We start from the raw sequence: 26,176 nt of genomic DNA, 5'->3' as shown, positions 1-26,176 counted from the left end.
AGTCCACTGTTTATTTCTCTGAATTAATTTCTCTTCATTCCCATCATGATCTTGCATAAACCTTTAAGCTGTTTTCTGATGTTTAGCTGCAGTACTTTAACCATCGTCATCCTGTCCAATAATACAGTGCTCTGGTTTCCTAGGGTCTTTGGAGCCGCTATATTCTTGACATCAACTCTGAACATATTCATCCCTTCTGCAGCCCGGGTACATTATGGCTGTGTCATGTGTGTGAGGATTTTGCAGGGCCTGGTGGAGGTAGGAGAGACATTTTCTTTACACTTTTCCACATTGCCAGAGAAAGCGTGGTGTTCTAGAACATTCAGCTCTTGAAGAAGATCCCCTTTGCTCAGTTTTTAGGGTTCTCTATGGGACCCCCTTTTTGCATCTTTAAAACACGGATTGGGTTTGATGGTTACATTTTGACCTAAAACATATAAGACGTATATGTTCTAACAGTAATTAAGAATGTAGTGGGGCTCAGTAGTGCAGGCCTGTAATCTCAGTTACTGAAGGGACTGAGACAGGAGGATATCAAGTTTCAAGCTTTCCTGGGGAACTTAGAGAGGCCCTGTTGCAGAATAAACTTAAAGGGGCTAAGGGTATAGCAGTGACAAAATACATGTCTAGGATCTGCAAAGCCCTAGGCTCAGTCCCTAGTTACCCTCTGTAAGAAGAAAAGACAGAAAAATTTAGACTGTTGTTAAGTCTCCAACTTAACTTTGGTCCTGTTGGAATGGTATACACTGTGCTCCAATAGCTACTGACGTGACATTCATGGGTATGAAGACCAAGGCTAAAACCCAGTCTTAATGAATCTGAACCTGAGATTCTGTGCCTGGAAATGAGGAGATATGTTGGCTGACTCTGTAAGTCACTTCCTACACCCGTATTCTTTAATAATGTGAAATATAGATATAGATAAATATAAGTATCTTTCTGACATTCCTCCATATGTACATTTGAACTCTATTTTTGATTTGTGTTATGAGTCAAAATTAGTTAAATTCAAAAATAATTTAAAAAATCAAAATCTGTTAGTATTTAGGTGTTAGTAACATAGCACCACAGACAACAGGCATTCATTTCTCATGGCTCTGGAGGCCAGGAAGTCCCAGACCTGTGTTGCCAACACAGCCAGTGATGATGAGGGCCTGCTTCCTGGGTTGTAGACTGACAGTCAACTCTGTTCTCACATCAGCTGTGCCGCAGGGGCTCCCCTGTAAGGCACTAATTCTATTCATGAGGCTCCCACCTTTGTGCCCTTGGTAGTCCCAATGCCCACATTCAAATACCACCACACTGGGGATTAGATTTCAACAAAAAAAATTGAGAGGAAGTTAGGCTTTGTATTTGATAATGTATACAAATTGTATTTTTATATCGTGACTTGTGTGAAGCAGTGGCATTTTCACTTTAAACACAGAAAGGAACTGGGAATAAAATTTAGTCATCCATGTTTAATCTTTCTGCCAGGGTGTGACCTACCCAGCCTGCCATGGGATGTGGAGTAAATGGGCGCCTCCCCTGGAGAGAAGCCGACTGGCCACGACTTCTTTTTGTGGTAAGCATGTTAGAATCCTAGTTGGTTTAGGAATGCTTTTTGGCTTCAAGTAACTGAAAAGTCTACACAGAATCTTCAAAAGAACCTAGTCTCTCACATGACAGAATTCCTAAGGCAAATAGTTGCTGGGGTTGAGTCTAAAGCTCACTGAGCTGCCCCAGGTCATAGGTATGTTCAATTCCTGGGACCCACGTGGTAGAAGGAGAGAACCAACTGGCATAGGTTGTCCTCTGACCTCCATCCTTGTGCCATGGCTTGTGTATGCCCTTCATATGTGCTGTAATAAAAAAAGCAGAGAGAGAGAGAGAGAGAGAGAGAGAGAGAGAGAGAGAGAGAGACACTCCACTCGACAGAGCTCATGTGGAGGGTTTCTTTTTAAATTAGGGGAAAAGGAAAATAGGAAAAGGGGGAGGGAAAGGGGGAGACCAGCTTCTGGGGACAGGACCAGCAGAAGGGAATAGAGAGGGGGGAGGGGGACAGACAGAGAGACAGGCATAGAAGCATACAGAGAAATGGGAAGTGGGCAGGGCCCTTTTAAAAGGGAATGTAGTGAATGTGCACAGGTGGTGCTCTTAGTGACTGCAGCTGAGGACGTATCCTTTCAGAACCTCAAGGTCAGGCCAGTACAGATACCTGAATACTAACAATATACACATAAAATAAATATATAAGAATGCAATAAAATATTTTTAAAGTAGAAGTGATGGGATTACCAGGTTCTGCCCTGCCCCCTCCATTTTCACAATGAAGCAAAAAATACAATGCCTTGTGGGAGGTTGCAAAGATCCTCAGTCACAGAGCTGAGTTGAGACGACTTGGCTCCCAATGCGGAACTTTCCTTACTACACACAACTACCATGTTGTTATTGTCATGGAGGGACTTAACTGTGGGCATTATATTCCAGATAAAAAATTGAAATGGAACCCATCATCTCATCTGAAAGCAGACCAGAGGTCCCCAAGAGTGATGCGACTTCAGTTCTTGGGTCTCTGAGCCTTATAACACCAACATTCTCTTCCAAGCATGGCTGAAAGGAGTCAGTTCCCTGACAGGTTTTTCTCAGTACAAACCATCGAGAGAAATGAGAGTCACCAGCACAATTATCAAATGCATGTAAAACATATTTTTATAGAGGAAAGGGCCCAGGAAGGCAAAAGTACTTTAGTCCACAGAAGTTACAGTGTGGCCAGGCAGTTAGGATAAGAACTTATTTTCTATGGATAGACCATTATTGTTGCATTTTAGGGCAGTTATGAAAATGAGTAAGGCCTGGAGAGATGGCTCAGCTGTTAAAGGCTAGGCTCACAACCAAAAAGATGAAAATAAGTACATTTTTCCAAAACCAGTTTCAGTTTTTAGGAAGTGTTTGGTAAAAATTTTTATTTGCTTTTACTTATTATAATTGATCTTTGACTCTTCTAAGAAAAGAGTTAAAATATTTTATTGTGTAAGAGTTTTACCTGAACATGTCTGTGTACCACATATGTTCCCAGTGCCTGAGGGGGCCAGAGGAGGGCACAGGATCCCTCGGAACTGGAGTTACAGAAGGCTGTTAGCAGCCATGTGTGTGCTGTGGGAACTGAACGAACCCATGTCCTCTGCAAGAGGAGAGAGTGCCTTTAACTGCTGAGCCAATCTAGCTCTCCAGTCCCAGGACTAACTAATTACTAGTTTTTATTTTTTGTATACATTTATGCATGTGGATAATGGTGGGGTAGTGTGTGTGTGTGTGTGTGTGTGTGTGTGTGTGTGTGTGTGTGTGTGTGTGTGTCTGTGTCTCTGTGTGTTTGTGTGTGTGTGTACATGCCATGGTGCACAAAAACAAAACAAAACAAAAAACCACCTGGTGTCTGTCCTCACCTTCCACCTTGTGTGCAAGAGGGTCTTTTGTTGCTTTGTTAATGCATATGCCAGGCTAGCTGGACTTCAGGCTCCCAGATTCTCCTGCCTTTGCCCCCATCTTGGTGTAGGAACCCTGGGATTACAGGTGTTCACCACCATGCCAGTTCCACAAAGGCTGGGGTGGGGGGAATTTGAATTCCCATCCTCATGCTTGTGCAAGTACTTTGTCCACTGAACATCTATCTTCCCAGCCCTGTTCCACATTTTTGAGGCAGAGTTTCACATAGCCTCTTCTGGCCTTGAATTCTTGATCCTTTCTGCATCCATCTACAGAGTGCTGGGATTATACAGTGTATCACCAAGCCCCGCTCCCTGGTTTTATACTAGAAGGATATAAAACATCCCACCCTCCCCTTGACTTGGGGTTCATTTTCAGTACTTGAGTGAAGATTGGGTCACTGAATACCAATTACTGTTACAGTCCAACTGTTGTTAGCTACTAACTGCAGCATGTAACCACTGGACTTTAGGTTCTTCACCAAAGGAAAGAAAATCTTTTTCTTTGTAGACTTGGCTTGTGAAATCTCTGAATTCTCACCTTACTGTTTCTGTGGGCCACCTCTCATATCAGATTTTGTTTTTATTCATAATTAAAGAATTCTTAGAGCTGTTAATCTTTTTTTTCTCTTTAAGCCTCTTAGTATTTCCTTGTACAGTTCAGCAGGCTTCTCCAGTTATGAAGATAGTTTGGTACATAAATAGATGTTCAAATTGTCTGTGAGAACTTGATCTTCGAAGGATTTTTTTTGAGACAGGATTTGGCTATGTAGCCCAGGACAGCCTTCTAGCCTCCAACTCATAATCCTACTTTCCTACCTCTGTGATTACAAGGTATGCACCACCACACCCAGCAGTCTGATTTGTTTTTAAAATTGTAATTTATTTATTTGTGTGTGTGTGTGTGTGTGTGTGTGTGTGTGTGTGTGTGTGTGTGTGTACATACCAGGGCATACATTGAAGTTCTCTTCTTCAAGCATGTGGGTCCAGGAAGTTGAATTCAGGTCATTAGGCTTGGTGGCAGTTGTCTAAAACCTGTCATGTCTACCCAGTTCTTTCAAGCTACCTGTTTTCCTTAGTATAAGATGAGCTGAACTGCTTTACCAACCTTCCTCTTTATTATGAGGGTCCTTATTTTCCTTTTAAAAATTATTTATTTTATGTGTATTATTTTATGTTTTGTTTACATGTATGTTTACACACCATGTGCACGCCTGACACCTATGGAGGCCAGAAGGTGGCAATGGATTACATGTGAGCTGCCATGTAGATGCTAGAAATTGAACCAGGGTTCTCTGGAAAAGTAGCTGATACACTTTAACCTCTGATCTCTCTAGCCTCATTAACTCTCTTATTGTCTCCATATCTCCTTTAAATCATCATTAGTGCCATAAACTATTTCCTGGGAGTTTGATTGGAGATAGTGTCTATGTCCCTGTTTTGTGTCTAGTTCAAAAGAGCACACAGCTGAGATGTCTTTAGCTTCATGTCCATTCTCCTCATTTCTAGAGTGGGCATCCACCCTACAAAAGTTGCAACCAACTGCAGAAGATGTAAGACTGCCCACTCACTGTGGGTGGTATGACCCTTGGCCTTACTTTCTATGACAGTTGATTGGCAAGACCTTTCATTTTGACTTGCCAGCAAAACGAGTGACTAGTAGCCGCTCCCCATTCTCAGGGTGGTTTTATAGCCTTAAAGGGGCTGATTTAAAAAATGGTTCCACTCAAGGAAAAATACTTGGTCAAGGTCTCAGGCCTTACAATGTTTCCCAGCTAAGACGTGGCTTGGTCTCAAAGAACAGTTGAGGGAAAATGTCACTACAAAGAAACTTAAGCTTGAGGTAATCCATTCTTAGTCTTAAAAGATACTGGGTTTGGAAGAGATTAGAAAACATGGGGTCACAGCCTATTGTTTTAGAGTTGAGGAAACTTGGGAAAAGAGGTGAAATCAGCATGACTAGTGAGAACTCAGGAGTCTCTTCCATTCCTGCCTGGCTTCATCCCCTCTCCATGGCACACCCTGAGGGCTCCATGTGCCCTCAGTGGTGAGCACATGGGTGCTAATGTCCACTCTACTCTCTAAGGTAGCCCGAGGGCTGGGTATTTCACTTGGAACAAGCTCAAGGGAGTGAGGGATGGGAGACAGTCTCAGAGCTGTGATTGGAGGACAGATCCTTTGATGAGGCAGTTTGGGTTGGTTATAGTTTCCTCAATGAGAGAGTGCTTCTCATAGTGGGGGGGGGTTGTTGGCATTTGATGGTGAAGGAGGCAGGGTGGAAAAACCACAGAGGCTGGGCAGGGGTGCACGTAGCTTTAATCTCAGCACTTGGAAGGCAGAGGCAGGTGGATCTCTGTGAGTTTGAGGCCAGCCTGGTTTATAGAGTGAGTTCCAGGGCAGCCAGGGCAACACAGAGGAACCCTGGAGAGAGAGAGAGAGAGAGAGAGAGAGAGAGAGAGAGAGAGAGAGAGAGAGAGAGAGAGAGAGAAAGAAAAGGAGGAAAAAGAAAAACCATAGAGTAAGGTCGTCTCTGGGTTTTATACTCTTGTCACCATAGGCCACTCCATAACTTACATTTCCTCAGCCTTGTTTTCTCCTATAAAATGGGGGACAATATTTGTGTCTCCCTCATCGGGTTGAAAGAAGCAGAATAAAAATTATGGGTTCAGGATGCTTGGCCCACCACTTTTGTAATACAGCAGGCATAGTAGCTGGTCGTTCTTTCTGACTTTCTCTGTCTCAAGGACACCTTTGTATCATGCAAACTTCACCCTATTGGTCCCTGGGCAGAAGACCACTACACACAAGAAACAGAGAAAGACAGACATAGAAAGAAAGGAAGAAGGAGAGAGATTTCTTTGCTAATATATGTATGCTCTGGAGTGCTTGCTTTATTGCTGTGATGAATTCTGAAGTTTAAAATCAATGTGCCTTAGGGCTGGGGTTGTAGCTCACTTGAGACAGTGCTTGCCTAGTTATGATCCCAGTACCACCTAGGGACAGACATGGTGACACAGCCTACAAAACCAGCACCTGGTATGTGGAGGCAGGAAGACCAATGAGTTCAAGGCCAACCTAGGCTACCTAATAGCCTGTCTCAAGAGATGTCCTTTGCTATTCTGTAGATAATAAAAGCAGTGGCAGCTGGCATTTATGTGACCATTTCCAGCTTACAGAGCATTCTGACACCACAGCATAGATAACACCCCCATGAGACAGAGATGGCATTCCTATCTTATCTCTGAGTGAGTCTTTCTACTTCCTCAGATCTCACAGACACATTCCAGGCCCCAGGCTGCACCTGTCATAGATATCAGGCCCAGCTTAGGCAGCTGTGATGTTTTCCTATTTCCCAGAGCATTGCCCACTTCCTGAAGATCCTGCTTGGTGTTGGATTTGGGAAATGAACTTTCCTTTCATGCTGCTCATTGTTCTTAAGGAAAAGCTTCTCATTTATGGCCCAGGGGGAGTCAGTTAGCATTAACTGGGAGTTTACAGGGCTCTAGTTTACCTAATAGATGTACTGGGAGACCAGGTGACTGCTTCTAGTCCTGACACCAAATCAGATGTCCTCACACAAGCACACAAAGTTCAGAATTCACAAAGCAAGAAAGGACAAAGGACAAAGTCACTACAGTTCAAGTTTAAAGATCTAGGTTGGCTTTATTTTCTTTTCTAGAATCATCAACAGTTTAACCCATAAAACAGAATGGTTTTCGCAAAAGGGACAAGCAGGAGAGGTTGGTTCACGGGCAGAGAAGGGCTGACAAAGGGAAGAACTTGGGGGAGTCCACAATGATTCCATTCCATTTTGACCTAAGGTCAGAGAGTTCAAGCTTGTTCTTGCTCCTCAAGGGTAAATAACAGGATGTTTGGTCAAAGGTATGGTTACTTGATGCTTTGAGAATTAAGGAGGTGATTATGCATGTCCTTGAATCATGGTAAGGAAGTCCTTTGCCCTCCCCTTTTGCTTTGGGTATAAAAGAGTTATGAGAAATAAATTTAAAGTTGCTGCAGTATTCACCGAGAGCCTCCCGATTCTATCTTCTGTCTTTTGTCTCTTTTTTTCTCAATCTTCACTCCCCTTTTTAGGCATGTTTGGATAGGTCAGCTGCCCCCACAGAAACTAAGACCAAATTTCAAAGGCTTCCCATGCATGGCCACATGGCAAACACCCAGGACAACCGAGAAGTAGCCTGTTAGCATCAGGTGACCCTTTTAATGTGAGGATCAAGGGAGAAGCACTAAGAAGTCTGTTGTCACCCCTGTGGAAACTAGCCTGTTAAGTTTTTCCTGGTTTCTTTGCTTTTTTTCCCTGTTTTTTTTTTTTTAAATTTAAATTAGAAACAATCTTCTTTTACATGTCAATCCCAGTTCCCTCTCCCCCCTCTCTTCCCCTGTACCCCTTCCCCCCTATCCCAACCCCTTTCTGCTCCCTAGGGAGGGTGAGACCTTCCATGGGGAATCTTCAAAGTCTGTCATATCATTTGCAGCAGGGTCTAGACCCTCCCCAGTGTGTCTAGGCTGAGAGAGTATCCCTCTATGTGGAGTGGGCTCCCAAAGTTCATTTGTTTACTAGGGGTAAATACTGTTCCACTACCAGTGGCCCCATAAATTGCCCAGACCTCCAAACTGGCCTCCTTGTTCAGGGGGGTCTGGAACAGTCCTATGCTGGTTTCCCAGCTATCAGTCTGGAGTCCATGAGCAACCCCTTGTTCAGGTCAGCTGTTTCCCTGGGTTTCTCCAGCCTGGTCTTGACCCCTTTGCTCATCACTCCTCCCTCTCTGCAACTGGATTCCAGGAGTTCAGTTCAGTGTGTAGCTGTGTGTCTCTGATTCTGCTTCCATCAGCTACTGGACGAAGGCTCTAGGATGGCATATAAGGTAGTCATCAATCTCATTATCTGGGAAGGGCATATAAGGTAGCCTCTCCACTATTGCTTAGATTGTTAGTTGGGGTCAACCTTGTAGATCTCTGGACATTTTCCTAGTTCCAGAATTCTCTTTAAACCCATAATGGCTCCCTCTATTATGGTATCTCTTTTCTTGCTCTTGTCTATTCTTCCCCTGACTAGATCTTCCTGCTCCCTCATGTCCTCCTCTCTCCTCCTCCCCTTCTCTTTCTTCTAACTCCCTGTCCCCTCCCCCATGCTCCCAATTAACTTAGGAGATCTTGTCCCTTTCACCTTCTCCGGGGACCATGTATGTCTCTCTTAGAGTCCTCCTTGTTTCCTAACTTCTCTGGCGGTGTGGATTGTAGGCTGGTAATCCTTTACTCTATGTCTAAAATCCATATATGAGTGAGTACATACCATGTTTGTGTTTTCCTGGTATCTTAAACAAAATTAAGTTTTGCCTTGGTGATGTAGAACCCTGGAACTTGTGACTCCATTTTGATTTTTAGTCTATTTTATTGGGGCCAGTGTAAGAATCCACATCATCTAAAACATTGGTTTCCTATAAATTTTATCCAATAGAAATGATCTCTAAAATGTACCCATTTAGGAAGTAGATGGAGAGAAAAGTCCTCCTGTCAGCATGGAATTTTCCTGAGTTCGACATTCCTGTTCTTACTGTCTTTGGCCCCCAGCACTGTGCCTGGCTGCATTAAAATTTTTCTCTTATACTTTTCTCATCTCTGGATTCTGTTTGCTCATGGAATTCTTAACTGTGGTACCCAAGCAAACTTTGTCCATTCCCTGGATGTATCTCTCAGTGAAGTTAAAGAGCATCCTGAACACTTTCCTCTCCTGGACACTGTTTTAAGGCACCCTCGGGGGCTGTGATGTAGCTCAGTTGCAGAGATGTGGCTTTAGTTTCCTGCACACTAATAACAGCCAGCCATAATGTTCACTGGGAACCCCTGGCTGTTGTCATGGAGACATCTGACTTGGACTTCATCACACACACTACTTAGGCTAACAAAGCTTGTACGATGATTGGTCAGTGTCTCTCAGTCTTTTCTGCTTCTAGGTTCCTATGCTGGAGCAGTTGTTGCTATGCCACTGGCAGGAGTATTGGTGCAGTACATTGGCTGGGCCTCTGTCTTTTATATTTATGGTGAGTGATTTGGTTTCAAGAATCCATGTGTTGACACACAGAGATATAGTTTACTGTATAAAGGTATATTAAGTGTTTGCTGTGTGAAAATAGAAATACAAAGATAAATTCATTATACAATTAGGAAGCCTGCTTGTGATAAATTTAATACTTAACATTAAACTTGGCATAAAAAAGCAGAATAGTGCCTTCCCTTAAGTCTCAATCAACAAGATGGAAACCAGTAAGATACTTCTCAATGAACATATGCTATCATAAAAATTAACAACTATAGAGACGGAAGGAGATGAGGCCATGCCACTGAGCCTTTTGTTTTCTCATCTGCAGGTATGTTTGGGATTATTTGGTACATATTTTGGCTCCTGCAGGCCTATGAGTGCCCAGCAGCTCACCCAACAATATCCAATGCAGAAAAGACCTACATAGAGACAAGTATAGGAGAAGGGGCCAACTTGGCCAGTCCGAGTGTAAGTACAGATGGAAGGTAAAGGCTGGTCTCTTTCTCACATGTGTTTCTCTCCATGATTGTGTTACCTTCTTGTGGGGGTTCCTGCAAACATTATGACTGGCAGAGCAATGGTCAACAAAAGGCAAGAAGGAAATCCAGTTCAGCACAATCTAGTTAGACATTGCTGGTTCAAATTTGGATAGTCTGACACTGTGCATACTATTTTAGGCATATTTAAGTAAGTATAATTTTTGGAAAAATGGTTCCTGGGAACTGTTATCTTAATACCATGTGCACAATAAAGCTTAAGGTATTGCAAAGTACATGTGATCTCTACCACGAAGATGGGTTCTATGGCTTAAGGGACTAGGATTTGGTGTGGTCTCAGTCATATAGATAATGTAGAGGTCACTGGGCTATAAAGTACAAGTGACATTTCCCATAAGGATGGGTTCTATTGGCTGAGAAACAGTGCTCAAGATAAAAGTCTAGGGAGGGAGAGTCTGGGATAAACATAATAGTCTGGGAGATTTGAGTGATGCCTGGTGCTACAGACAGCACAGGTCACATCCACTCTCAGCCTTCTGGGTGTAAAGCAGGTATAGACATCCCTTCTGTTGAAGAGACAATCCTGTGTGTTTAGCATTCCTGGTTTTCCTTGTGTTTAACTGTGAGCACCAAGACCTTGTGCTCTGTACACCTTCTTACAGAAATAAGATGTCAGTGTCTTCGTTCAAAAGCTCATGGTCTTTTTCACTCCCTAGAAATTCAACACACCATGGAAAAGGTTCTTTACATCCTTGCCTGTCTACGCTATCATTGTGGCAAACTTCTGTAGGAGCTGGACCTTTTATTTGCTCTTAATAAGTCAGCCTGCCTACTTTGAAGAGGTCTTTGGGTTTGCAATAAGTAAGGTAAACATGCAGATGCTTCCAATGTTCTTGAACTTTAACTGTCTTGATCTGACCGAGAATAACTTGACATGATAAAGTAACTAAAATGGCTAACATTCATAAAGTTCTATGACACTTAGCATCCCAGAGGCCAGACAATAGTCTGACTATTTAATTTCTTTTTAGTAAGGATCAAAGATATATTCTTCTGCATTTAAAGATAGTGCCTCTATCTAATCTCAGGGTGCTTCTGAAGTTAATGCAAACACAATATTAGTTCGAAGGTAAAAGTATTTGATGAAGTAGGTTTTTCTCCTTCTAAACTACTCATTATATGGGCTGAAAGGTTGTTCAGCAGGTAAAGGTGTTTATGGTCAAGTCTGACTACTTGGGTTTGGTCCCCCATACTCAGATGGTAGAAGGAATGATTCAGTTCCTGTAAGTTTTCCTCTGACCTCAGCAAGTGTGCTATGACCAGACCCCTTCCCCCAAATAAATAAAGGCAATGAGTTGCTCATTGGGTGCCAGGAAGAACATTGAGGCTGATGTTTCAGACAAGCCCTGTCTTTCATAATGGGGAATGTAGCCATAACAATGGTTGCTTGGGATAGTTTAGGAAGAACCTCTTTCAGTGTCTCCAGCCATTGTCATTAGGTGTTTCAAGGAGGTTTTGATAGTGAAACAAAATAACCATAATGAAACAATAAAGTTTCCATTCTTCAAGCAAAAGAACTGCAGCCAGGCATAGGTAGATGTCTGACTTGCTGCAGGTACTATCAAGCAGAGACTGGAAGAACTAGCATAGTCGTGTGATGGTGGATGCACATGCGTTTTTCATCTGCTGAGCCTTATTCTGGATACTGGGCCTTGTGATGAGTAAGAGTTGTCTCCAGTCCAATGGAACTTTCAGTCAGGTGGGGAAGACAGTTGGTCCATACACAAAATCATCCCCCCATTCATTGTTTAATGATTATGAAGTTCAGACTTCCTAGGATCCCACATTAGATAACTAAACTTGGTAATGGCTGTAGGGCTGTGTAATGGGGGTGAGCAGGGACTTGTAAAAATCTCTCAGAAGAATTTAAGTTGGCTCATTGTTTCTTTTCCTTCCAGGTGGGTCTCTTGTCCGCTGTGCCACACATGGTGATGACAATTGTGGTACCCATTGGAGGACAACTGGCTGATTGTTTAAGAAGCAGAAAGATCTTAACCACAACTGCTGTCCGAAAGATCATGAATTGTGGAGGTACTGTGCCAAGAGGCTCAAATGGTTTCTGCAGAATTAGAGAAAATGAATTGCATTTTAGAGCAGCCCAGAATTTGTCTCTCATCCAGGTATTGACTCAACCCTTCTTAGCTTGATATTGGGCTCCATCAGGCTCAGTCAAGCTGAGTCTAGACGTTGTAATGAATCTTGAAGCCCTCTGAGTCCATCTCCTTATAGATAGTTGAGTGTTGTCTGCCATATCCTTGCAAAGTGGCTATGTAACCAGTACAATCTGGGGTGAGACAACTTAGTTGGTATCTGATGGGTCAGGTCACACTTAAAACTCAATAAACACTTTTCCCTCTATTCTGAAGCCAAAGTAATATAACTTCTGGTTATGTATCTGCCTGCTATTTATGTTTTCCATGCAGCCTTCCACTTATTATTTACTTACATAGTTTATTTCCTTTTCTTCTTCAATTTATGTGTAATCTAGGTTTGTGTAAAACACAAAGGGCATCACATAAGAAGTCAATGGAACTAGTCACGAACCCCTACAGTGTTGATCACTGTTCACCTTTTCAACCTCTCCATTTTTGCTTAGCTCATCTATGTTTCTTTTTAAGTGTGAGCTTTTGAGCAGCTTTCAGTGCTATGCACTAACCTAGGTCTTCACATGTAGTATCATACTTAATCTTTATCATAACCTTATGGAGTGGGTGCCTCTATGGTATGAAGTTTACAGGTAGAAACAAAAAACTGAGGTGAAATCAAATGACTTCTTTAAGTGGAAGATCCTGTGTAATGTAACAGGTTTGTCTGAGCCCATTGTCCTCTCATCTGCTATCTTTCCAAGGGATTGGTTGAGGGTGACTGAGTGGGCAGTAGAGGAAGCAGCTCCAATAGTTACAAGGTCACGAGTGGGATTTTAAACTGAAGGAAGGTATGGGCATGCTCTGACTCCAGATTAGAGGGGCCAGACCCATTGACAAATGAAGGACTGTAGAGATACAAGAGTTGGGTGAAGTGACTCACACCGTGGTCAGGAGTAAAGAGAGAGCAATGAACAAGATAGGGAACCTGGCATCCCAGGAGTCTATCTGCTGCTTTTCAGGGATTCTTGGATCTGTCCTTTAGTTGAACTGTTATATAAGAGATTGAAGGATGGCAGGGGCAGACCTACCCTCTGGTTGGCAGGAGATGAATATTTGGGGCGTGGCATTCAGGGTCCTCTCTGTTTTCTTACACGACTTTGCAGGTGTGATTAACTTAAGAGTTTTTGTTGAGATGAGAGTCCCGTTTATCACAGGCTGGTCTTAAACTCTCTGTGTTACAGAGGATTGCCTTGAACCCCTGATCCTCCTGCCTCTACCTCCTGAGTGCTGAGATTTTCGACATGCACCACCACACCCAGTTTATGTGGTGCTGGGGATCCAACCCAGGACTCTGTGCTTGTTAGGTGAGCAGTCTACCAACTGAGCTATATCTTCATGCCCCAAATTAAACCGTCTGGAGATGGAGAGAACATCCTACATTAGTTAGGCAGGCCCAGTGTAACTACAAGTTTTCTTAATAGAGGAAGCAGTAAGTCAAGGGTCATGATGGTAGAACTGGGTCAGAGGGATGCAGCTACAAGCTGAGAATCATGAGCAGACTCTAGGAGACAGCAGAGGCAGAGACAGATTCACAATAAACACTACTGTGCTGACTGACAGCTTGCTTTTCTCTCAGAATGGCCCATTTAGGACTTCTGACTTACAGAGCTGTATGATAATAAATGTGTGTTGTTTTGAGCTGTTACATTTATGGTAATTTGTTACATCAGCAACTGGAAGCTAATAAAATAGATACCTCACTGGTCTGTCTCATTCCACACTAGCTCATCTTCGTCCTGGACAGTTGTGCACATATCTGGTGTCTGGGGTGTTGTTCACTCAAATCCTCCTCACAGTGTTTTGCTCACATTCTGTTTTCACTGCACTAGTCTCTACAAGTCATCAAGACTTTAGATATGAATGGCCTCAAAGGACTGTGTGTTGAAGGGTTGGTCCCCAGCCAGTAGCACCATTGAGAAGTGGTTGGATCATGAAGGTACTAATTTCATGAGTAGACAAATCCACAGATGAATAAATTGGATTTTCTTCTGTTTCTGAGTATAGTGTTCCTTTAAGTATTTTCTGCAATGCTAGCATGATTGTCATATTGCCATGTTTGTTTCTATCTAGCTTCATATTTTTCCATCAATTAAAAAGGTAACTTTGCTGGATATAGCAAGCTTGGTTGGAAATTACTTTCAGGGCTTGGAACATCATCTGATGATTTCCTGGGTTTTAGGTTTGATGGCAAGAAATCTAATGTTATCCTGATGCTTCCACTGGTAGGCAAGTTGACATTTCCTTTTCAGTTTTTAATATCATTTTTTTGCTTGGCAGCTTTGACATCCCTCCTATGACATGATGCAGAGAGATTCTTCTCTGGTCATGTCTGTTTCAGAGTCTAGATATTTCTTGTGACTAGATGCCCATTTCTGCCATAAATTAATCAAATATATTTTCCACTTTTTTTCTTTATATCAACTTCTCTTTTTACCATGTGGCTCTTTGGGTTTGGTCTCTTGAATGTATCTTAGAGTTCTTGGGAATTTTGCTCATGCTTACTTAGTTTTGTTTTCTTGCATGTTCTGATGCATTATTGGCTTGTCCCTGACCTTTGTCCCTGACATTTTTTCTTATGCTTGGTCCTGTCTGTTGATGATATTTTCCACTGTGTTTTTCATTTGGCCAATTAATTCATTTGCAACACTTCTGTTTGGTTCTTCTTCAGAATCTCAATTTTATTTCTGAAAATTTCTTCCATGTTTTAAAATGTGCCTTCTAAATTGCCAATAATCCAACTTAGTAACTTTTAAATCTAGGTCCTGAATGCATTTTCTTGCTTCATAATCTGCTTATTTGAGTGTTCCTCACGGTCACTGATCCCTTTTCAAAGTAGGATGAACACACACAATTTTATGTGAAAATTGGATTAAATAAAGTCTTCTGTGGTTCTATAGTTTCTGCTTGGTTGTTTGGCGACCACATGCACACCCACGTGCTACTTCAGTATCTTGTTCTCCTGACTTCCTTTCCTCTCCCATTGTTCCTTTAGGCTGTCTGGCTAGCTCTGGCTTTAATATTCAGAGTTGAAGAGCTAGCATAACTAGTCCAAGGTGGCACGAGTCAGGGTTTTGAGGTAGAATCTAAAGTCAGGATTTCTGACTTTAGATTTAAATACAGTGTAAGCCCTAAATGTGGCTAGGCTGAGGACCAATCAGAGATAGGTAGAGAGAAGTGGGAGGGGCGGTGTGCTTTGGGTTCGCAGGCGTGAGAACAAGAGGAACAGACATTCGGTTGGTTATGTTGCCCGGACATAACTGCAGGAGCGTCGAGTGGAGATGTGTGGATTCAGCAGCTAGTTTCCAGAATGAAGCCTCCACTCTAATTATCCCCGCCCTTTGGGTACTGCAAGTGGTATTTATGTCATCTCTGCCTGCTGCTACATGAACTCTTTCTCTAATGAGAATGCATGTCTTTATAATTGTCTCATCTTTGTTTTTGATGATGCTGGAATCATTTATTCTGGATGAAAAGGACAGAAAGTATGTTTCCCCTACTATACTTTCTGTGCAAGCGTCTCATACTTTTTCAGAGGCCTCTTGGTGAGAGAGTGTTTTTGATGATGCTGGAATCATTTATTCTGGATGAAAAGGACAGAAAGTATGTTTCCCCTACTATACTTTCTGTGCAAGCGTCTCATACTTTTTCAGAGGCCTGAAGACTTGGTGAGAGAGTGAAAGGGGAAATTTTTGACTTATGCTTCACTAGCACTAGGCATTACTTTGTTTTATTTATTTATTTAGTCCTTCCTTTTCCCCAGCAGAGATGGAGTCTAGAGTCTTATGCATGCCAGGTGAGCATTCTACCACTGAGATATCATCAGCCTCTCCTCTCCCCTCCCCTCCCCTCCCCTCCCTCCCTCCCTCCCCTCCCCTCCCCTCCCCTCCCCTCCCCTCCCTCCTCTCTCCTCCCCCCTCCCCCCTCCCCTCCCTCCCCTCCCTCCCTCCCCTCCCCTCCCCTCCTCTCCTCCCCCCTCCTGTCCCCTCCCCTCTTCTCTTTTCCTTTCTCCTCTCCCTCCTCTTCTCTCCCATCCCTTCCCTCCCCTTTCCTCTCCTTTCTTCTTCTCTTCCTTTCTCCTTCCTTTGTTCCTTCATTCGTTCGTTCCTGCCTTCCTTCTTTCCTCCCCCTCTCCTCTTTCTTTCTTTTGAGACAGGGTCTCATCATGTTGCTTTGGCTGACCTGGCATTCACTGTGTAGACCAGGCTGGTCTTGAACTCACAGAGCTCTACCTACCTCTGCCTTCCAAGTACTGAAATCTGTTTGGTCTCACTATTTGATAGACTGACTTTAAATTCACTATATAGGCCAGGCTATCCTTAAATCTTCGATCATTGTAACTTGGCCTCAGTCTCCACACCCGAGCCGCCACACCTAGCTGAGGATCTTTATTTCAGACAATTATTATAGGTTTTTTAGAAGAAAATATTAGAGGAATGTTGTCATATTATTTTTATGGAGAAGGCTACAACGTATGTAGACAAAAAGGGTTACTGGCTATATATGCAGGCTGGCAGGAGAAACTACCCAAGCATTAACTACTCAAGTCTCTCATCCCAGGACCATCATTGAACCTCCTGGGACTATTTGTTATCCAAGGTGCATCAGGATAAGGTAGAAAGTTCACAGAACCCCTAGGCAAGAGCATAGACATGCAGTCTTAACCCTGGGTAGTATTGTAGATACTGTTAGGATGTGTGTACTGAAAATTCAGGTTCATGAAATGTGGGTTAGGTTCATGCGCTAAGTCAATAGCTTTGTCAGGCTGACAGAAACATGACAGTTTTTGTGTTTCTATTTTCAGGCTTTGGCATGGAGGCAACCTTGCTTCTGGTGGTTGGCTTTTCCCACACCAAAGGAGTGGCTATCTCCTTCCTGGTGCTTGCTGTAGGATTCAGTGGCTTTGCTATTTCAGGTAAAACATCCTGGGTTTTCTGAATCGAGTATGTAGATTCATTAAGCCTTAGGAGTAAGGAAGGTCAAGGAAATTGTAGTACCTTCATTTAGTAGCCTAGGGATTCCCAAGGAACAGGGCCACTGAACAGTTTCTTTAAGTGGGGTGACATAAGATCTACCAGGGATGGACTTAGAGCCCGTTCTAGCTGGTATTGTCCCTACTAACTCTATCAGGGGAAAATACATAAGTGCAGCTGATTTCCCTGAGGCATAAGCAGAGCCCAGTCATGTATCCCAGGCTAGCCTCCAGTTCACCCTATCTGACAGACCCATTTCCTGCTAGAGGACTGCTAAGTTTAGCTAAAATGGCCATGCCATTTCACATGTGGTCGCAAACATTGGGCACATTTAGAGTGATTTCTATAGTTTCACTGAGTTTTCTTTTTGGCTGCTTCATTGCTTTCATTTTCTGAACAAGAAGGGACAGGTTTGGGGAGGGGTGGACATCCTTTAGAACAAGCAGGTATGATGATAGTGATGTGGGCTTTCTGTGATCAAGCCTGGATTCTATGCCGAGGATGCTCAAACGCTTTGTGAGCCGTTCTGACAACTACCCCAGGGGGTTTTGATGTTATTAGTATCTTCATTTGACAGGAGCAGGATCATGTGTAAATCACCATGCTTATAGACTCAAGAAAATCCCTATGCCAAGCCCAGTGAGAATGTAAAATGGTCTATCTGTGTCTATAATTTCATTGTGGAGCAAATGGTGATAGCAACATTTAACTGAGTCTTTCACAATTTTACTGACTACTACTACTACTAGTAACAATGAAAACAGTTCTTCCCATTGTCACACAGTTAGTGACAGACACAGACCTGCCTGCCTCCAAGTCCTTTTGTATCCCTGGGCCACCTTAAGTATCAAACAGCATGGAAATACACCAGGACAGAAAAATGTTAAATCTGTTTCCCAAGCTACCCTAAGATGGAGTCTTGGAGTATCTATCAAAATAAACAGAATGTATTAGAAGGTATATTAGGGGAAAAGTAAAAGCTGGAAGTCAAGAATTTGGATTTGGAAGTACATAGAGCTGGGTCTGAGATCTTTCTTAAATGTTTTTATTTTCTGTGTGTATAAATAATTTGCCAATTTTTTCAATTCTGATCTGGAGATTGGAGGCCGGGACAGCACCGGCTAGGTTGTTAGGCCCCGTGGTCTCACACTACTTACCTCATCAGCATGGGGATATGCAGTGAACAGCTACAACTTTTGCCCTCATAGAATTGTTGTTCTAGGGAAAATAGGATACTCAAAGGTCTCATCAAGGGTTGGGTGAGGAGCAAAGTTTTGGGTGCTGACTGTTATCATTGTTCAATCCACATAGTGTGAGCTCTCTGCTTCCCAGATGTTCACATACAGAGAAGCTACTCTGGGCCTAACAGAATACAGTTTCTGATTAATAAATTAATAAATTAATAAATGGGGCCTGAGATTCCGTTTTCCCAGCAAGCTCTGCAGAATGACCCTGATTGACATCCACACTTTTTTCTTTCAGTTTTTTGGGGGAACACAGAACTTTGTACATTGTTGGCAAGTCCTCTGTCACTGATCGACACCCCACAGTTTTTCTATATCGATCAGCTCAATGCTGGACTTCCTATATAGCTCGGGCTAGCCCTGACCTCTGGATCCTCCTCCTTCTGCCTCCCAGTACCAGGATTACAAGTGTGTGCTGTCATTCCTGGTGGTGGTCTACACTCTGAATAGCAAGAATGCAGTGATCGTGGTGTGCTTACAGTAGGATGTGGAAGAAAATCTTCCCTTGATAAGTCTGTCATACAAGATAGATTCATATCCTGTCTCCAGAACTACTGAAGCCTTCAAGTTCCCATTGCTTCCTTTCTTTAGGATTGCCAATTAACCTTAAGCAGAGGTTAAAATAAAGCAAGTCACAACTCAATTCTTTCAACCACAGCAGCTGCCTTTACCCTATGTTGGCCACTTTTTAAAAATACCCATTTAAGATTATTTTGAGATTATAATTTAATCATAACATTTCCCCCTTTGCTTTTCCTTTCTCTAGAGCAGTGGTTCTCAACCTTCCTAATGCTGTGACCCTTTAATACAGTTCCTCATGTTGTGATGACCCCAACCATAAAACTTTCATTGCTACTTCATAACTGTAACTTTTGCTACTGTTATTAGTTATAATGTAAATATTCTTGGAGATAGGAGTTTGCCAGAGGGGTTGAGAACCAGGGGTTGAGAATTACTGCTCTAAACCTATCCATATACAACTCTCCACTCTCCTTAAAATTCATGGTCTATTTTTTAAACTTATTTTTATTGAATTCATATGTGAATATGTGTAAATACATACATATATATACATATATGTATATATGTATATATATTCCTATATAACTCCAGTCCATATAAGGCTACCTGTATGTATGTTTTCATGGCTGATTATTTGGTATTGGACAACCAATTTGTATGCTCTTCCATGGGGAAGGCCATATCTCCTATTTCCAGTCTTCCATAGTTGCCCATCTCCCAGACTGCATGTAATATTTTCATGGGCTACTAAAATCTATCAATGTCCTAGTTTCTCAGTGAGTTTTCCCATCTGAACACCAGCAGTGTGTCGATAGAAGCCTAAGTGGTTTTTCTCAAATTCTCTTTAGCTTGATGCAAATGCCCAGGCTGGCTTAGTATCAGAGCAGAATGCCCAACAATCATATTAATTGCCTCTTATCTCTAGTTATTTATTACATTCAAATCACAGCAAGATTAACTGATCTTGCAGCTGTTTTATGTTCCAATTGTCTGGTACTTTGATCTCAATGAGAAGGTATTTTTCATTGCAGAACACATTTTTAACAACTTCTCCTCGAATGTAGCTACAGAAAAAATTATCCAGATTGGATGAAGATTTTCTTTTCAGGGTTTTATTTTCTCCCACAGAACAGAGAATTAACACGAATGGGTGAAGGGCTAATGGTGCCCTAACCTTTACTCCTCAACTATTAGCTTCACTGATAAGAATTTGGCGGAGCAGGAGTCATTGTCTTCAGGTTTTCATTCACCTCTGAGCCCACCAGGTTTCATCCGATAGTTCCAAACCCATGTTCAGATAGACAGCAGCCTGTTTAAACTCAGCAGGTCATAAAAACAAGACAAACAAGGATGTGAGAAAGAGCTTTGTAGAGAAGGGGGAGGTAGATAGGGGTTCAGGTGAGAGTAATCAGTACATGTTATATACATGGATGAAATTGTAAAGAATAGGGCAGGGTTTGGAGAGATGGCTCGGCAGTTGAGAGTGCTTGCTGCTCCTCGAGAGGACCTGAGCTCTGTTCCCAGCACCCAAGTCAGGTGCCTCATAACCATCTGTAACTCCGGCTCCAAGGGATCTGGTGCCCTCTTCTGGCCTCTGCGGGTATCTGTGTGCGCACACACATGCACACATACACAACTCTAAATAAAATAACTGAACTCTTTTTTCAATAAAGAAATTGTCAACAAATTTAATATATAAAAAGTACCCCAGAAAACAAAAGAAAACAGAAGCATGACTGAATAAAGCCCATATTCCTTTGCCATACGTTCAGTAGCTTGAACTGGTAAATAAACACAGGCATTTGAGTGATTCCTATAGGTCACACACTTTGCTAGTGCAGGGAAGACAGTGGTCAACAGGCCAGATAGCTGCCTAGACCTCACATCCATATATGTTGCTAGGCATGGTGTATACCTGAGATCGCAGGCTCTGAGGAGGCTGAGGCAAGAAGATAGCTTAAGTCTGTGAGTTTAAGATACTGTCTCTAAATAAATAAAATGTGAAATAAAAAATTAGAAGTAGAAATGCATCAACTTGGCTTTCCCTTCTAGTTACTATTTATGTAACATCCATTATTATTTAGTTTAATTCCTGAAATGCTTTTATAAGAATGATCACTCCATTTTATAGATGAAGAAACTCAGGGTCAAGAAAGTTTAACCTTCAGTCCAGATAGCTTCTCAGTTAAGCTGCCAGAGTTGGGGCCTAATTTTAAAATGCACCCCTGGTTTATGGGGATTTGGGAATCTTTCAATGTTTAGCCATGCTCCCCCTCCTTCACTTGATTTGCTCCTTCCTTCTGATAAGGGGAATAGCAGTGGCCCTCAATGACAGGGAGACAGGGAGACAGGGAGACAGGGAGACAGGGAGACAGGGAGACAGGGAGACAGGGAGACAGGGAGACAGGGAGACAGGGAGACAGGGAGACAGGGAGACAGGGAGACAGGGAGACAGGGAGACAGGGAGACAGACAGGGAGACAGACAGGGAGACAGACAGGGAGACAGACAGGGAGACAGACAGGGAGACAGACAGGGAGACAGACAGGGAGACAGACAGGGAGGAGACAGGGAGGAGACAGGGAGGAGACAGGGAGACAGGGAGACAGGGAGACAGGGAGACAGGGAGACACAGGGAGACAGGAAGACACAGGGAGACAGGGAAACAGGGAGACAGGGAGACAGGGAGACAGACAGGGAGACAGGGAGACAGGGAGACAGACAGGGAGACAGGGCGACAGACAAGGAGACAGAGAGATGCTTCCCTGTAACAGCAATAATAGCAGAAGTCCAACAGCTGTTGTGTGGTTAGAACAGCTGCTCACCATGGAACTGTGTAGTTGGAATAGCATAGTTGTTCACCATGGAACTGTGTGGTTGGAATAGCGTAACTGCCCACCATGGAACTGTGTGGTTGGAATAGCTAGCTACCCACCATGGAACTGTGTGGTTGGAATAGCTAGCTGCCCACCATGGAACTGTGTGGTTGGAATAGCAGCTCACCATGGAACTGTGTGGTTGGAATAGCAAAGCTGCTCACCATGGAACTGTGTGGTTGGAATAGTGTAGCTGCTCACCATGGAACTGTGTGGTTGGAATAACATAGCTGCTCACAATGGAACTGTGTGATTGGAATAGTTTAGCTGCTCACCACAGGTCTTCATGTCTGCAGTTCTTCTGTGTCATGTCACAGCAGCTATTACAGATAAATAGTAATATTATTCCTATACTTGATTACGTGATGGAAATAAGCTTTGAACCAGAACCTACAGATTTGAAACATGGAAATCCTTTGTAAATGATTGAGAGTCCTGTCATGTCTATGCAAATAGTTAGAAATGTCCTTTTTAATGGATCATGTGGCCATCAAGGCAGACTCATCTATGGAGGACATTTAGTGGTGGACTGGGAGAAGCCGTATTGGAAGTTAAGGTTCTGTTCTGTAGGGTTTGATTGTTTGCTTTGAATAGATACAGTCCAGGCCTTATTACTTTGGGTTTTGGGGTTCCAGATCTGATGCCTATTTTTTTTTCTATAATTCTCACCATCATAGGAGCATTGCTAACCAGCATGGACAGTCCTGCTTTGTGCAAGGACAGCCTGGCAATGTCCAGCCAGGTCTTCTTGGTAGAATAGCCATTAAACATATACTAGAGAAGATCAAACTGATTTGTGAGCCTTGGGGCAAGCCACACATTTTTCAAAGAGTTTTAGGAATTCCATTCTTAACTCTGATACTGAAGTTTTGGCTTTACCATAGGTTTTAATGTCAACCACCTGGACATTGCTCCACGCTATGCCAGCATTCTCATGGGGATTTCTAATGGAGTGGGAACGCTGTCTGGAATGGTCTGTCCCCTCATTGTTGGAGCAATGACCAAGCACAAGGTAATGATCTCCTTTGTGGCTGTGGGCTACGATGTCAGGGTAGAAGCACTGCACAAACCTGAGATCTCAGTGACTTACCCTAGTGTGTGTGTCTCCCTGTCCTTGGAACCTGAGATCTAAGCGACTTATCCTGGTGTATAAGTGTGTGTGTCCTTGGAACCTGAGATCACAGTGACTTACCCCAGTGTGCAAGTGGGTGTCCTTGTCCTTGATTGAGTTTTGGACAGCTGCCTCCTCTCCTCCTCCCCCCCCACTTCTGCTTTCTTGTTTATTGAAGGCACCAGGACTAATTGTTATCTAGTCCCACACCTTCTTAGCTGAGAAAGAAATGTTTGGAGGAGAAAAGTAAAGGCCATAGAGATTCTTTAGAGACACCAAGAAGAAATTCAGGCAGCCAACCCAGAATGAATATTTTATTTAAGGTTGTTTTATGATTCTACGTGCTAACAACGGGATAGCCCATTCCCACCTGTTACTTAGAATGTCACACATAAAGTAGTGAGTGATGTAGATTCCCTCCTTGTTTAGGAGAAAATAAACAACAAATTAATGGGCTTTCTTGAGAATCACCTTGCCCAACCTTGATGCAAGGGGAAGAGCTTGGTCCTGCCTCAACTTGATGTGCCATGCTTTGTTCAAGCCCATTCTGAATAGAGATGGAGAAGGAGTGGGGGAACTGGGAGGAGAGGAGGAAGGAGAAACTGTGGTCAGTATGTAAAATAAATGAGAAAATGTTACTGAAATAAACTAAAAAATTAACCCTCAAGGGGACAGGGGAACAGTTCCAAGGCTCTCTTTGAGAGCACCAATGTTCTGTTCCCGGTACACACATGGCTCACAACCATTAGTAACTCCACCATTAGATCCCCTGGAGCTGGCATTACAGATGGTTGTGAGCCACCTGTGGGTGCTGAGAATTGAAGCTGTGTCCTCTACAAGAACATCCAGGGCACTTAACCATTATGACATGGTCTCCACGGGTACCAGGCACACATGTGTTGCATAGACAAAACACCCATAATATAGTAAGTATACAAACTCCTGAACCTTCAAGGCTGTGGTACTTAGTTTTTATTGAACCTTTGTTCAATAAAACTTATTTTTATCTTTAAACTTATTTTTAAAACTTATTTAAAATTATTTTTATCTTTAAAAATATTTATTCTACATGAGTGTTTTTGTCTGCTTGTATATATGTATACCACATATATATCATGAAAGCCAGTGGAGGGCTTTAGATCCCCTGGAGCTGGAGTTACAGATAGTTGTGAGCTACCATATGATGCTAAGTATTGGACCTGGATCCTCTGTAAAAACATCCAGGGCACTTAACACTCCGCAACAAAAGTGACCTGTGCTTTTTACATACTTATTTTGATATATATTATATTAAAATGGCATTCATTGTAGTCTTTCATTTTCATTTTCAAGCACCTGAATTAAATATAGATTCTGGATGGTGATTCTATCATGTCTACCTTGAAGCACAATGTAGCCTTTGAGAAGCAGATGTTTTCACCCCAGTGGAGGACTTTAGGGCTCACTGTTAACCTCTGTTTTTGCTCAAAACAGTAATTGGATATTTCCTTTGTTAGACCCGTGAGGAATGGCAGAACGTGTTTCTCATAGCGGCTCTGGTCCACTACAGTGGTGTCATCTTCTATGGGGTCTTTGCTTCAGGGGAAAAACAGGACTGGGCTGATCCAGAGAGTCTCTCTGAGGAGAAATGTGGAATCATTGACCAAGATGAATTAGCTGAGGAGACAGAACTCAACCACGAGGCTATTTTAAGTCCCAGAAAGAAGATGTCTTATGGCGCCACCACTCAGAATGTCAAGGTTCAGAAGAGTGGGTGGAGACAACAGAGGGAAGCTGCCTTTGATGAGGAAGAGGCATTGTCCTACCAGAATGAAGGAGACTACTCAGAAACATCCTAATGCCCCTCTTCACCTCAACTTATAAGCAGAAGTATCCATCCCCATTACCTTTCCATACCTTGGCTTGCCAGGGGGCCAAATCATGGGACACTGGAGGTAGTGGGAGGAGATTAAGCCAACAGCAGAGAAAGAGAGAGAAACACCTTCTTCCATAGATAAGAGTAAGGATCTTGCTCTCAGTTGATAAAATAGTTGATCATATCTTTTCGGGGTGGGATAGGGTTGATGTTGGCTGTTGAGCCTTCTCTCAAAGAACTAGTTATTCAGAAAGAAATGGCTAGAAGAATAAGGAGTAGCTTGTTGTTCAAATAAACATTGAAAGGAAATCCCTCTTTGGCCTGGAGGCCAGAGTACATGGTGGCTGTCACTACATCTCCTAAGATACCCATGCAGAGAAAAGTTTCCTAACCCTGATGAAGGGAAGCACTCACAGAGGCCCTCTGTTGTGCCAGGTGCTTTATGAACACACTTACTTAACCTCCACATCCTATTACATATAGTTATTGTACCTATTTTCAGCTAGGGACACTAAACCCACCCAAAGTTGTCCTCTCAGGGTCAAGACCAAGACTGGCAGATGAGTGGGAGTTTTAGGAAAGAAGGATCCAGCTCAGTGTAGGGACATTTTCAATGACAAAAACTGAAAATGGAATCGGCTGTTTTGTGGGTGATTCCATGTTTGGTCAAGGGTGTGTGTGTGTGTGTGTGTGTGTGTGTGTGTGTGTGTGTGTGTGTACATGTGTGTGTATGTGTGTAAATATTTAGACTATGTGGCAGAGGGGATTCAAACATAAAATTCTGGACTCAAAGCCCTTCAGGTCCTATATTACTCGATGAACCAAACAATTTGGTGAATCAGTGGCTTTTTTTTTCTTTAAAAGTCACAGACTAACAGAAAGAAGTAATAAATAAAATAAAGCTAAGCATGATAGCTCAGTTTCCAGGAATGTTTTACAAGAAGTATACGAAGAGTTCACTATTAAATTTAAACCCTCTACATCATCAGGAATGTGGCTAAATAATGTCCCAAGTTAACTAGTAGTCTCCCAAAATTTAATAATCAAAGAATTAGACTCAGGAGAATTTTGCCACTAGTCTCTTAGAAGAGTATGGTTTAAACAAATGTGTGTCGCTAGCATTCTCTGCCAGTGAGTATAATAGGAAGCATGGTCAGATGACATAAAATTATGTCCAAAATATTCATAATGACTGTACCTGGAATGCTCATTGAAAATAAAAAGATAGCAATAGTTTCATAGGGAAATACTGCAGTCAAAATGTCCAAGACAATCAGGCCTGTAATTGGTATTGAAAACCTCATCTGTGATTGTGTTAGGCAATAGCATGAATACTCTCAAATACAATTAAAATGCAATATTGGCATGTAAGA

The 26,176-nt window shown here is 42.6% G+C and overlaps 1 protein-coding gene across 2 annotated transcripts in view; it reads left to right on the top strand.

Annotated features, from left to right (window-relative positions):
• The window catches only part of Slc17a8 (solute carrier family 17 member 8), a 45,620-nt gene extending 20,834 nt beyond the window's left edge, over window positions 1–24,786 (top strand). Inside the window, exons 4-12 of one of the 2 annotated variants that reach the window (XM_027391878.2) lie at window positions 144–258; window positions 1,477–1,564; window positions 9,437–9,523; window positions 9,851–9,990; window positions 10,736–10,885; window positions 11,978–12,110; window positions 17,028–17,138; window positions 22,722–22,849; window positions 24,445–24,786. In XM_027391878.2, the coding sequence (XP_027247679.1) occupies window positions 144–258; window positions 1,477–1,564; window positions 9,437–9,523; window positions 9,851–9,990; window positions 10,736–10,885; window positions 11,978–12,110; window positions 17,028–17,138; window positions 22,722–22,849; window positions 24,445–24,786 (1,294 nt within the window). The remainder of the gene's footprint in view (window positions 1–143; window positions 259–1,476; window positions 1,565–9,436; window positions 9,524–9,850; window positions 9,991–10,735; window positions 10,886–11,977; window positions 12,111–17,027; window positions 17,139–22,721; window positions 22,850–24,444) is intronic. The other variant, XM_027391879.2, reaches the window with a different exon arrangement.
• Window positions 24,787–26,176: the final 1,390 nt, after the last annotated feature.

The sequence above is a fragment of the Cricetulus griseus genome, assembly GCF_003668045.3.
Source record: "Cricetulus griseus strain 17A/GY chromosome 1 unlocalized genomic scaffold, alternate assembly CriGri-PICRH-1.0 chr1_0, whole genome shotgun sequence".
Lineage (NCBI taxonomy): Eukaryota > Metazoa > Chordata > Mammalia > Rodentia > Cricetidae > Cricetulus > Cricetulus griseus.
Note: the sequence above shows the minus strand (reverse complement) of the source record. Positions and strands in the feature narration are given on the sequence as shown.